The sequence below is a fragment of the Electrophorus electricus genome, chromosome 10 (genome assembly GCF_041902795.1).
Source record: "Electrophorus electricus isolate QZ-2024a chromosome 10, ASM4190279v1, whole genome shotgun sequence".
NCBI lineage: Eukaryota > Metazoa > Chordata > Actinopteri > Gymnotiformes > Gymnotidae > Electrophorus > Electrophorus electricus.
Genome location: NC_137506.1, coordinates 117501 through 131905, shown reverse-complemented (window position 1 = coordinate 131905; position 14405 = coordinate 117501). Strand labels below are relative to the sequence as shown.

Sequence of the window (14405 nt, the reverse complement as noted above, 5' to 3'; positions counted from 1 at the left end):
AGAGAGAGAGAGAGAGACAGAGGGGGAGAGAGGGAGAGAGACAGAGGGGGAGAGAGGGAGAGAGACAGAGGGGGAGAGAGGGAGAGAGACAGAGGGGGAGAGAGAGAGAGACAGAGGGGGAGAGAGAGAGAGAGAGAGAGAGAGAGGGGGGGAGAGAGACACAGAGAGAGAGAGAGAGAGAGACACACAGAGAGAGAGACACAGAGAGAGAGAGAGAGTTTGACTAGAGGGAAAGATAGTGTGGAAAAATAATGTTGGTGACCTTTACCTGAAATGGAGAAATAGCAGGAAAAGAAAGATTTATATTGAATAATGATACACTCAATGATTACAATTAAGCTGGTACCACTGTACCATTAAACTACATCTATTAATTCAATATTCTGTAACATGATGGTAAACAGAGTATCAATGTGTATACAAAGTCAAGAATTATAGTTAGAGTAATAATTCAGTTATACATAGTTGCTCAGTGTATTTCCCTGTAAACAACAGTATAATTACACTGTGCTGGTGTAAAGTGTTACTGGAGTAATAAAATATAGATTAAACACTGAATGCATTCAATACACACACATTCACATCCCTCCTTACAGTATGAGGAATGAAGCAGTACATGCAATGACCAGCAGGGTGCGCTGGAAGTACCTGAGGTTTTCAGAACTGAATTCTGACTCCAGGAATTTGAGGAACTGCTCCCTCCCAGCTGGGTCTTTGAGAACCTCGTCTATCCCGAAACCCCAACGCTTTACCCTGCTCTGAGTTGGTTCCTTACTTTAAAACACACACACGCATACACACACACGCACGCACACACGCATATACATACATGTATACATTTTACCTATTTACACACACACGCACGCATAAATATACATACATGTATACATTTTACCTATTTACACACACACATAGACACCTCACTACTTGAGTAGTGTGTTTGTCCATGTGTGTTTGTTTGCATCTGGCACACACACCTCGCCTCCAGTTCCCAGAAGGTTGTGTCGTCCGATATCCAAGGGTTCGAAGGGTCAGGAGTCAAAAGAAACGGATCGTAGTCCACATGCTGCTCTGTGTAGCCTAGTAAGCTATGAAAGATTCAAACCAGGGTCACACGTGGGTCATACTGCATTACGAATGACTCAACGCGGGTCAGCTGTGTATCCCAGTGAATGACAGCACATGAAGGACGCACACCACACTCCCGTGAGCCGAATAACCACCTACCTTTCCAAAAATTCAAAATGTTGTAATGCACTTAGCACACTAGAGCATGCAGGTAGGCTCTAATAATTCACTGATATTATACACATTATTAATAATTGTAGTAATAATACTAACAGCTATACATCTAATACTATTACTATTGCTCCTACTACTACCACTAATATTATTATTATTATTATTATTATTATTATTATTATTATTATTATTATTAACAACGTGATGGTAGCATGCAGGTACACTGGAGGTCACCCCTGATTCAGAAAGAACAGAAGCCAGGACAGGAAGTGAACAGGAAGTGAACAGGAAGCAGGAAAAGACCTTTAGCAATAAAAATATCATCGTTCATTTCTCACAGAATTAAGGAAAGGACACCCACAGGCTGCAGAGGTGCAAATCAAGTTCTCTGTTACGACCGGCAGAAGAACGATGGAGACCACGCTGCACCAAGAAGCCTGGAGCACAGACGCATGCTACGGAACGCTGCGAATGATCCGTGCAGCAGTAAGAATGATGTAGACGCCAGTCCCCAGACCCCTGGAGTGCAGAAGCATGCTACGGAACGCTGCGAATGAACCGTGCAGAGGTAGGACTGATGTAGATGTCAGCCAACAGACCCCTGGGATACAGACGCATGCTACGGAACACTGCGGAATGTTCCGCACAGCAGCAAGAGTGATGTGGACCCCAGTCCTCGGACACCTATGCTATGGGAGGGTCAGCTGCATAATTCCATAATTCCAGGACAGATGATTCCCGCCTTACGGCGGGAGACTGAACTAAGCGGCTCATTCACCACATCAAATCTGTCCCTCTCTCTCACATACACGCATGCATGCACGCACGCACGCATGCACACACACACGTACGCACACACACACATGCGGGCACACACACACGCGCGCACACACACACACACACTTACCCCTCTGCAACTTTGGACATCTTCAATCGATGCCGATCTAACTGTGCTTGCCAAAATTTGATCTGAAAACACAGTCAAGAACAAAGAGTTGAAGGAGTGTGTGTGTGTGTGTGTGTGTGTGTGTGTGTGTGTGTGCATGTGCGTGTATGCGTGCGTGTGTGCATGTGCGTGTATGCGTGCGTGTGAGAGACTGTGTGTGTGCGCATGTCTGCATGTGTGTAGTTCATCTATATCTTGGACTCTAACATGTCATCCTGGCTAGGATGTATTCTATGAGTAGATCACAAAACACTTTTGTGAGTCGCTTTGGATAAGAGCATCTGCTAAATTATGTAAATGTAAACGTAAAAGATTTCACAACACATGTAGTTTAATTATTCACGTAACATCTGTTATAAAAACATTGACTATCACCATTGCATGCACCTGTTCATGGAGTTCCTCTGTGGTTGGCTGCTTGGCTTCGGGGGCGGGTGTGTGGGTGGGGCTATGACTACGTATGTCATTCTGAAGACCGTACACCGACTAAACAGGGAAAACAATTTAGAATCATCAAATACAAAAAAAAGCTTGAATAAACAGAAAACATTTATTCAAAAAATAATTATTCAAAAATGTGTACAGATGTGAGATGACAAGGGCAGCGTAATTGCTGGTGATTTTGTCTGTTGATTGGAGGTATACAGTGATTGGTTTAGGGATATAATTAGTCAGGTGATTTCATTGGTTCTTGGTGGATGTACACAGTGCTAAGCTACCTTTCTCGTTTTGTGAGGGTTTTTCATTCTAGAGGACTTTTTGATATCCACTTCAGTAGTATTCACACATCCGGGCTAAAACACACACACACACACACACACACACACACACACACACACACACACACACACACACACACACAAGCACAATTGTTTTAGACACAGCCAACTGGAAATTGACAATAAGCTCAAAACATTTGACAGACGTTTCTTAGGTGTGTGTGCACGCAGGAACAAGAGTGAAGACATGCCGTCCATACATGGGCTGAAACTGCTAATGAGGGAGGTTAGCACAGAGCCACAGAGAGACCGTGAAACAGGTTAGCACAGAGCCACAGAGAGACCGTGAAACAGATTAGCACAGAGCCACAGAGAGACCGTGAAACAGATTAGCACAGAGCCACAGAGAGACCGTGAGGGAGGTTAGCACAGAGCCACAGAGAGACCGTGAAACAGGTTAGCACAGAGCAACAGAGAGACCGTGAGGGAGGTTAGCACAGAGCCACAGAGAGACCGTGAGGGAGGTTAGCACAGAGCCACAGAGAGACCGTGAGGGAGGTTAGCACAGAGCCACAGAGAGACCGTGAAACAGGTTAGCACAGAGCCAGAGACCGTGAAACAGGTTAGCACAGAGCCACAGAGAGACCGTGAGGGAGGTTAGCACAGAGCCACAGAGAGACCATGAAACAGGTTACCACAGAGCCACAGAGAGACCGTGAAACAGGTTAGCACAGAGCCACAGAGAGACCGTGAGGGAGGTTAGCACAGAGCCACAGAGAGACCGTGAAACAGGTTAGCACAGAGCCACAGAGAGACCGTGAAACAGGTTAGCACAGAGCCACAGAGAGACCGTGAAACAGGTTAGCACAGAGCCACAGAGAGACCGTGAGGGAGGTTAGCACAGAGCCACAGAGAGACCGTGAAACAGGTTAGCACAGAGCAACAGAGAGACCGTGAGGGAGGTTAGCACAGAGCCACAGAGAGACCGTGAAACAGGTTAGCACAGAGCCACAGAGAGACCATGAAAGAGGTTAGCACAGAGGAACGGAGAGACCATGAAACAGGTTAGCACAGAGCCACAGAGAGACCATGAAAGAGGTTAGCACAGAGGAACGGAGAGACCATGAAACAGGTTAGCACAGAGCCACAGAGAGACCGTGAAACAGGTTAGCACAGAGCCACAGAGAGACCGTGAAACAGGTTAGCACAGAGCCACAGAGAGACCGTGAGGGAGGTTAGCACAGAGCCACAGAGAGACCGTTAAACAGGTTAGCACAGAGCCACAGAGAGACCATGAAACAGGTTAGCACAGAGCAACAGAGAGACCATAAAACAGATTAGCACAGAGCAACAGAGAGACCATGAAACAGGTTAGCACAGAGCAACAAAGAGACCATGAAAGAGGTTAGCAAAGAGCAACCGTGAGGGAGGTTAGCACAGAGCAACAGAGAGACCATGAAACAGGTTAGCACAGAGCAACAGAGAGACCATGAAAGAGGTTAGCACAGAGCAACCGTGAGGGAGGTTAGCACAGAGCAACAGAGAGACCATGAAAGAGGTTAGCACAGAGCAACAGAGAGACTATGAAACAGGTTAGCACAGAGCAACAGGAGACCATGAAACAGGTTAGCACAGAGCAACAGTGAGACTATGAAACAGGTTAGCACAGAGCAACAGAGAGACCATGAAAGAGGTTAGCACAGAGAGATCATGAGGGAGGTTAGCACAGAGCCACAGAGAGGCCGTGAGGGAGGTTAGCACAGGGCTACAGAGAAACCATGAAAGAGGTTAGCAGAGATCAACAGAGAGACCGTGAGGGAGGTTAGCACAGAGCCACAGAGAGACCATGAGGGAGGTTCACACAGAGAAACAGAGACCATGAGGGAGGTTTGCATAGAGAAACAGAGAGACCATGAGAGAGGTTAGCACAGAGAAACAGAGAGACCATGAGAGAGGTTAGCACAGAGAAATAGAGAGACCATGAGAGAGGTTAGCACAGAGAAACAGAGAGACCATGAGGGAGGTTAGCACAAAGAAACAGAGAGACCATGAGGGAGGTTAGCACAGAGAAATAGAGAGACCATGAGAGAGGTTAGCACAGAGAAACAGAGAGACCATGAGGGAGGTTAGCACAGAGAAACGGGGAGACCATGAGGGAGGTTAGCACAGAGAAACGGGGAGACCATGAGGGAGGTTAGCACAGAGAAACGGGGAGACCATGAGGGAAGTTAGCACAGTGAAACAAACAGCTAATTTCGCAATAAACAAGAAACAGTTCAACAGTAGGACTTTCATCTAGATGACTCAACATGTAAAAAGAATCTCTGAGCAGGCAGATGGCAGCACGGAGGACACCATCCACCTGTGAGCAGCACACGTCACACACACACACAGACACACACACACACAGACACACACACACACACACACACACACACACACACACACACACACACATTCTGCCTCACCACGGGTCTGTGCACGTCCCAGAATGCTCTTTCCTGACTGTCAAGAATCTTCCTCTCAACTTTATCCCTCTTCTTGTCGACTCTGTGTGTGAGGGGCAGAAGTGTTGGAGTATCACTAAAACATGTCGAGTGATGTACGCATCGTACTGCACTTCTGTGACCCACTTATACAGATGCAAGAAACAACGTGTCCTGGACATTTACTGAAAGATCAGAACCTTTCTGTCTGTCTCTGTTTAAAAAAAACGAACAAAAACAAAAGCGAACACAGTACATCACAGGACAAGGCCTAACCTTTGACCCCTGAGGAGGAGCAGGGTGCTAAAATGGCACTCACTTCGCTTGGGCTTCAGCTTGCATGAAGATGAACTCCCACTTCCTGGCAAAGGCACGCTGGAGTCGTGCTAAACTCTCCTGATTCGCACAGGGGTAAGAGAGAGCAAAGGTCAAAGGGCACAGTAGATAAGGCAATGGTTGGAAGGAAGCCAGTTAAGCTGTCCAATAAGAGAGCTTCCTGCCATAAATGTGGGTGGGGCCGATGAGTCAGGGCAGTCCCGGGGTCTGCTGGTGCTGTCGTTTTTATAGACGCGACAGCGTAGGTGCTTATGAGTTTTATGGTCATGCGTTAAACAGAAGGCTGCTGGTTTTATGGGGCATCGTTATGCAAATGTATGTAAATTATTAGAAAAAAAGCAGAAAAGAAAGATAAACACCATTTCAGCAAGCTTTCAAAACTGTTCAGGGCCCTAGGAAAGCAGGCTCGGTTAAGTGCCCCACACTGTTCAGGGCCCTAGGGAAGCAGGCTCGGTTAGGTGCCCCACACTGTTCAGGGCCCTAGGGAAGCAGGCTCGGTTAAGTGCCCCACACTGTTCAGGGCCCTAGGGAAGCAGGCTCGGTTAAGTGCCCCACACTGTTCAGGGCCCTAGGGAAGCAGGCTCGGTTAAGTGCCCCACACTGTTCAGGGCCCTAGGGAAGCAGGCTCGGTTAAGTGCCCCACACTGTTCAGGGCCCTAGGGAAGCAGGCTCGGTTAAGTGCCCCACACTGTTCAGGGCCCTAGGGAAGCAGGCTCGGTTAAGTGCCCCACACTGTTCAGGGCCCTAGGGAAGCAGGCTTGTGGTCGATACAGTAAATTCAACCACTCCACGTTTCATTAGGCGGCGTAGCCATATAAGTACGTAACAACTAAAACCTGAAACAGTGAAAGTGCGTTCTGATGATCTTGCAGTCTGAGCAAAATTAACCGCTTAATCAAAACTGAGTGACAACCACAACAATGGAGAGAGAAAAACCCAAATATCAGAGACAGAGACAGACAGAAAGAACCAGAGTCCGAGAGAGACAGTCAGAGAGGGAGAAAAGAAAGAAAGTGAGGAATGGGTAGGTGAAAACGAAAGAAGAGGTGTCATAAGAGATAGAAAGCATACGGACGGAGGAACAGACGTGAGTAAGAAGAGTCTCTTACGGCCTCGTAGTCCGCCAGTTCCAGACGAGCTTTGTTTTGCATTGTTCTTTTGCACAGGTAGACAGCTACACAAAAGATATAGAGAGGTGTGAATCATACACGCACGCACACGCACTCAGTGTTCGACGTTTGATAGCTCCTATGAGTGTCCTGATAGTGATCCGAGTTACAGAGGAGCAGCCTGTGCTAACAGCTTTCCTAGAAAACCTCCTCATGCACTGCAGTGGTGCACACAGACACACACACACACACACACACACACACACCTCCACATGCCAGGGTAAATTTACTACCACCTAAGCTGGCAAAGTTCTGGGCCAAAGACACACAGATGGTGCAAACACACACACACACACACACACACACACTTGCATATCCATCTGATCTCTGACCATCCTGAGGGATGTTAAGCTGTTCACACACTCTGTTTATTGCACACACACAAACATGCACAGAAATGCATATGCAGAAATCCATATGTAATTGAACAGATAATCATGCATGTACATATGCACACATGTACACACACAGACACACACACAGAGTAGACACACAGTCACATTCTCCAACACTCACCGTAGTCAGTGTTCTCGGGCTCCCAGCAGTTAGAGGGCCAGAAGTATGGTGTCTGGCAGGATAGATAGGACAACATTACCCCTGTAGTGTTAGGAACTACATTACCCAGAATGCGACAATACAATACTTTGATTTAAAAGCAATGGGTCTAGCTTTAAGCTGTCTGAAATAAATGATTAATCAGATTAATCAGCATGATATTCATTTGAAAAAAAGTGTCACTAATTTTGGTATGACAATCAGATTTTCCAAATTAACAAAACCTTCAACAATCGGTCGTAGTTTCACACATTTGCGTCCATGCGTAACAGTGGTGGAGCAGGTGGTCGGTAGGCTCATCTAATGCTGCAGTAACACCTCACTACTATCGTCTGCTCAGTTAACCCCAGAGAAACGCAGTTAACCGCAGAGAAACTTACAAACTGACATGCAAGAAAATATAGAACTGTGTAGCTAAGGCTGATAACATCATTCTCAATATTTACAAGTTTTCATTGAGAAAACAGTTGGATAATATTATTAAGTGTGATTTGAAAAGAAAAGCTTTCATCTTTGAAATCCTGAGTAGCATTCATCTTCTCGCAGGTGTTTTTAATTCCAGCCCTGAAGGTTACAGTCCTGCGCTGCTCTGATTCAGTGCATGAATAATTAATGAGTAATAAATAAAAATGAATAATGAATAAAAAACAGCGGGGCTGCTGAGACTGCAGTGTCTCATCCATTATCCAGATCCACATGTCACCTGATGAGCTCCATCAGGCAACGCTACAAATCCCTGAACTACTCAGTACTAAACTCAGTACTACAGACATGTGAGGTCTGGTCTCCTCACGCTGCGCCCCAGAACCCTACAATGGAGTCACACCTGGAACCTGTAGAAGGTGCCATCGTCTTTCAGCACGAGCACGTGATCTGAGATGGGGAAGAAATAACCGTGTGCTGCCATCAGCGTGCCCAGGTGCAAAGCCTCCACTGCAAAAAACACCAATCAATCAGTCAGTCAAGTAAAGGGATATACTGGTCAGAAAAAGCTAATACGGCCAACACTGAAACACTGCTTTAGATGTGCCATCTGGAACAATGCTCTCTGGCACCAGTAGTGTTAGTAATGTTAGCCGGCATGTTTTTACTGATTTATCTTCTTAAAGAATAACATTCAAATGAATTTTATAAAGCAACATTAGAAGCAAGTTCATCATATCAGAGCAGCTTCTGTTACAGAAGTGTAAGATGTTTGATATAGCAGAGAGCAGGGAGCACGCACCCACTCCCAGAACGCACTATTAACTAACATACACAGGCATCCGGCATAGTTTAGCACAGGAAGTTAGTGCATGCTGTAGAGCAGCACTGCAGTTGGGTATGCGCTCATAATATTGAATTATTTATAGTGCAGCCACCACACACACTTCAGATGGATGACTTCCTCGGCTGTGTGTTTGGGATCATCGTCTTGCTGAAATGTCCACCCTCATTTCATCTTCATCTTCCTGGTAGATGACAGCATATTTTTATCAAGAATGTCTCGGTACATTTGTCCATTGATCCTGTGCCGCATGCTGAAAAACAACCCCACACCATAATGTTCCCACCTCTAAGCTTCACTCTGGGTATGGTGTTTTTGGGGTGATATGCAGTGCCTTTTGATCTCCAAACATGGTGTGTATTATGGCATCCACAGAGTTCAATTTTGGTCTCATCTGACCAGACTATGTTCTCCCAGTATTTCACAGGCTTGTCTAAATGTTGTTGAGCAAACTTTAAAACATGCTTCAACATGCTTTTTCTTCAGCAATGGAGTCTTGCGTGGTGAGCGTGCATACAGGCCATGGAGGTTGAATGCATTACTTATTTTCTTTGAAACAAATGTACCTGCTGACTCCAGGTCTTTCTGTAGCTCTCCACAGGTGGTCCTTGGCTCTTGGACAACTCTTCTGATATTTTTCACTCTTCTGTCTGAAATCTTGCGGGGAGCACCTGGTTGTGGCCAGTTTATGGTGAAATGATGTTCTTTCCACTTCCGGATTATGGCCCCAACAGTGCTCACTAGAACCTTCAGTAGTTTAGAAATTCTTCTGTAACCAATGCCATCAGTATGTTTTGCAACAATAAGGTTGCAAAGGTCTTGCGAGAGCTCACAGATTTTACCCATCATGAGATGTTTCTTGTGTGGCACCTTTTTATAGGGCATCAGTTGAACCAGCTGATATTAATTTGCACTAAGTGGCAGGACTGCTTTCTAATTACTGATAGATTCTCTCTCTCACACACACACACACACACACACACACATATACGTGTGTGTATGTGTGTGTGTGTGTGTGTGTGTGTGTGTGTGTATATATATATATATATATATATATATATATATATATATATAAATAAAAAGGTGATTATGTAGTTACGGTGTGTTGGGGGCTGTAATACAATAAACATATGGCTCACATGGGGTTTTGTACTTGAGGTTTAAACATTCAGTTTTATGGTACCTGGTCATCAGCTAATATCAGAGCTTTCTCAAACATTCACAAGAGCAAAAAAGGAGAGAGTGATAATCTTCTCTAACAGCATGACATCAGATGTTTGATATGATCTGAACATGTCTGGACTTCAGGGTTCAGTGATCAGACACCTCCCTACTTACAAACACCAAAGCGCCAGAGGACACCTACATAACTAGCAAAAAACCCCAGCCAAATTACCCCCTCTAAACCCCAACCATATTACCCCCTTTAAATACCAGCCAAATTACCCCCTCTAAACACCAGCCATATTATTACCACCTCTAAACACCAGCCATATTACCCCCTCTAAACACCAGCCATATTACCCCCTCTAAACACCAACCACATTACCCTCTAAACACCAGCCATATTACCCCCTCTAAACACCAACCACATTACCCCCTCTAAACACCAGCCATATTATTACCACCTCTAAACACCAGCCATATTACCCTCTAAACACCAGCCATATTACACCCTCTAAACACCAACCACATTACCCCCTCTAAACACCAGCCATATTGCTCACATGGGGTCTTGTACTTGAGGTTTAAGCATTCAGTTTTATGGTACTTGGTCATCAGGTGAGCGGTCAGGTGTTTTCTGACACAGTAGTTCATGGGACCCTGAGATTTACATTAGTCAGAAATGACCAAAATGGCTCACCGCCTTCAATAAACGGACGAGTTTGAGATTTTGCCCATGTTTACATTAGGACTGTGGGTGTTCTGAACGGTGGAGAACTCACAGACAGATTATGTGCATGGTCCATTTTAACTGAGGACTTACCCTGGTATGACACCTTCAGGGTGTTACATGAGAAAAAGTGGAACAAAATATTCAGCACCCACCTTGATCCTCAATGTTCAAGTTCTTCATCAGCCACTGCACAATGTGGGAACCTGGTAACACAGACGGCAGGTGAATCTCCTGACCCATTCTGACAACAGGACTTCACACAAAAGCGCACAGCATTGGTGTCTGACGCACGATAACACTGATGAACAATACGATTATTAAAAATGTAGTCTATTGCTTTTACTAATTAGGGTGTCGGGATAAGACTGACTACAGCAACATTCCTCCTGCTCCTGAGAGTGCCGGACGAACCCGCAGTGAGCTGGACCAGGTGGGTTACACAGCAGGCGGAGCCGTGCCGGAGTCTCCCTGCTATAAGATTCTCAAGATGTATAAAACGACAGTCACACAAAGAAGCTCCGGTCAACAGTGCAGCTGCTGCTGTGTCTACAACACAGTGCGTTTGTGACTCCAGTTTAGCCTGTTTCGATACACACGGCGACTGCTGAGTCTGTGTGTGAGACCTGTTTTCACCTTAGCACCAAGGCACATCTGTCAGCAAGTATGCGCTTACAAACAGACCAACAGTATCCACGTAGAAAACACATTAGCTCATTGCTCCAGGGTGACATGCAGATGGACACTTCACTGCAGATATACAGCTCACTCAGCTCAGACATGGGAAAAGATGAACTTTGAGCTCAGGCATGTCTTTAATATCTAAAGAGAGGTGTCAGTGATGAAAGGAAGCCATTTTCTGACACGTCAAGCCATCATGCTTTCATTTAACAGATGTACCAGCCTCCTGCTTCTTACCTTTTATTGCATTTCTTCCCTTCTCTTTCTCTCTCTCTTTCTGTCTCTCTCTCTTTCTGTCTGTCTCTCCCTCTCTCTCTCTCTCTCCCCCTCTCTCTCTCTCTCTCTCTCTCAGTCTCTTTAGAGGATTGCAGCTTTGAGAAATGTAGAGGATTCTCTGGCTACAGATAATGCATCATTATAGAACAGAGCTACATAATCTCCATTTACACACACACACACACACACACACACACACACACACACACACACACACACATACACTCACACACTCTCTCACACACACACACTCACACGCACTCACACACACACACACACTCTTACACACACACACACTCACACACACACACACACACACACACACACACACACACACTCACACACACTCTCACACACACACACACACACTCACACACGCACACACACACGCACACGCACGCGCACGCACGCGCACGCACACGCACTCACACTAACACACTCACACACACACGCACACACTCACGCACACACTCACACGCACATGCACTCACACACACTCACACTCACACATTCACACTCACACACACTCACACACACACGCACACACACTCACACATACACACACACACGCACTCACACACACACACGCACACATACACACACACACGCACACACCCCACACACACACACACACACTCACGCACACACACACACTCACGCACACTCACACACACACGCACACGCACACACACACACACACTCACACACACTCACACTCACACACACACACACACTCACGCACACTCACACACACACACTCACACACACACACACACACTCTTCCTCCCCCTGTGTGTCTGTCTCCCTCTCAGCCCCCACACGGGTCGGCCTCGGGGGGTTCTGGAGAACTCCCACGCTCCACAAACCGGTTCACTCTCCCACCTCCAAACTCAGAGTCAGCACTTCCCTGCCCATCTTCCCTCTGTGAAACGAACCGTTCTGTTTGGCTCAAACCCTCTGCCCGCTCGCGGAGAGCTACCACCACTCGAGCTGCTGAGTGTGGGAGGGACGGATTAGTGGAGTACAGCGCAGGCACCACCGAGGACGACCTGCTGCATCAGCACTCGGAAGATAAGGGCCTCGGATTTCGAGCGACAAATCTAATGCGAACCTAGCTGAGGCCCAGAGAGAACGAAGATGGGAGCGAGAGAAAGAGAGAGACAGAAAAAGTGAGAGACAAAGAGAGAGCAGAGGAAAGGTTTTAATGAATCTCTTATTTTTAGAAATCTCACATTGATCTTCTCTTGATCCACCTCTTTTTCATCTCTTATTGTCTCTCATAATATATGTATATGTAATCTATAATTGGATTATGGATTAGTAGAATAGCAGTATGGATTATGGATTAGTAGTATAGCAGTATGGATTATGGATTAGTAGTATAGCAGTATGGATTATGGATTAGTAGTGGATTAGTAGTATGACAGTATGTATTATGGATTACTAGTATAACAGATAACAGTATGGAATATATATTAGTAGTATGACAGTATGTATTATGGATTAGTAGTATAGCAGTATGGATTATGGATTTTTAATATGACAGTATGTATTATGTTTTAGTAGTATAACAGTATGGATTATGTATTAGTAGTATGAAAGCATGGATTATGGATTAGTAGTATAGCAGTATGGATTATGGATTAGTAGAATGACAGTATGTATTATGTTTTAGTAGTATAGCAGTATGAATTATGGATTAGTAGTATGACAGTATGGATTATGGATTAGTAGTATGACAGTATGGATTATGGATTAGTAGTATAGCAGTATGAATTATGGCTCGTCGCCTGCTAGGTTGGCCAGAGACAGGAACCAGATGCTCTCCAGCATGGCAGTGTAACACAGTTTAACACAGTCTAACACAGTCTTACACAGTCTAACACAGGCCGTGCAGCTACACCTGTCTCCACCTTCTACCAGGCATCTTACATTAATATGGGATGTTTCAGGGTGGGTAATGTCTTTGGGGGGACCGCATCCTCGGAGCCGAGACAGGAGGACCCGCCACATGTCTTACCAGAGAAGACGCTGGGAATCTTGGAGAGGAAGCTCTTAACTGTCCTGATGGGGATGCCATTCTTTTCATCCTGCATCCGGGCTATGAGGTCTTCCATCTAAGATTGAGAGAGTGAGGGAAAGAGAGAGAGAGAGAGAGAGAGAGAGAGAGAGAGAGAGAGAGAGAGGATATTAATAGCAGAGCTTTCTCAAACATTCACAAGAGCAAAAAAGGAGAGAGTGATAATCTTCTCTAACAGCATGACATCAGATGTTTGATATGATCTGAACATGTCTGGACTTCAGGGTTCAGTGATCAGACACCTCCCTACTTACAAACACCAAAGCGCCAGAGGACACCTACATAACTAGCAAAAAACCCCAGCCAAATTACCCCCTCTAAACCCCAACCATATTACCCCCTTTAAATACCAGCCAAATTACCCCCTCTAAACACCAGCCATATTATTACCACCTCTAAACACCAGCCATATTACCCCCTCTAAACACCAGCCATATTACCCCCTTTAAATACCAGCTATATTACCCCCTCTAAACCCCAGCCATATTATTCCCTCTAAACCCCAACCACATTACCCCCTTTAAATACCAGCCATATTACCCCCTCTAAACACCAGCCACATTATTACCCCCTCTAAACACCAGCCATATTACCCCCTCTAAACACCAACCACATTACCCTCTAAACACCAGCCATATTACCCCCTCTAAACACCAACATTACCCCCTCTAAACACCAGCCATATTATTACCACCTCTAAACACCAGCCATATTACCCTCTAAACACCAGCCATATTACCCCCTCTAAACACCA

At 45.6% G+C, this 14405-nt stretch overlaps 1 protein-coding gene across 8 annotated transcripts in view; it reads right to left on the bottom strand.

Moving 5' to 3' along the window:
* The window catches only part of rgs7a (regulator of G protein signaling 7a), a 39830-nt gene that overhangs the window by 1637 nt on the left and 23788 nt on the right, over nucleotides 1-14405 (bottom strand). For 3 of the 8 annotated variants that reach the window (XM_035532715.2, XM_035532716.2, XM_035532714.2), the window contains exons 3-14: nucleotides 13592-13688; nucleotides 10770-10820; nucleotides 8280-8386; nucleotides 7415-7466; nucleotides 6839-6903; nucleotides 5713-5789; nucleotides 5376-5457; nucleotides 2908-2982; nucleotides 2576-2674; nucleotides 2150-2211; nucleotides 978-1088; nucleotides 649-774 (exon numbers count right to left, since the gene is read on the bottom strand). In XM_035532715.2, the coding sequence (XP_035388608.1) occupies nucleotides 649-774; nucleotides 978-1088; nucleotides 2150-2211; nucleotides 2576-2674; nucleotides 2908-2982; nucleotides 5376-5457; nucleotides 5713-5789; nucleotides 6839-6903; nucleotides 7415-7466; nucleotides 8280-8386; nucleotides 10770-10820; nucleotides 13592-13688 (1004 nt within the window). Of the gene's footprint in view, nucleotides 1-22; nucleotides 269-648; nucleotides 775-977; nucleotides 1089-2149; nucleotides 2212-2575; nucleotides 2675-2907; nucleotides 2983-5375; nucleotides 5458-5712; nucleotides 5790-6838; nucleotides 6904-7414; nucleotides 7467-8279; nucleotides 8387-8823; nucleotides 9262-9286; nucleotides 9736-10769; nucleotides 10821-13591; nucleotides 13689-14405 lie in introns of those variants that run through there. The other 5 variants (XM_081721508.1, XM_035532717.2, XM_035532712.2 and 2 more) reach the window with 5 other exon arrangements.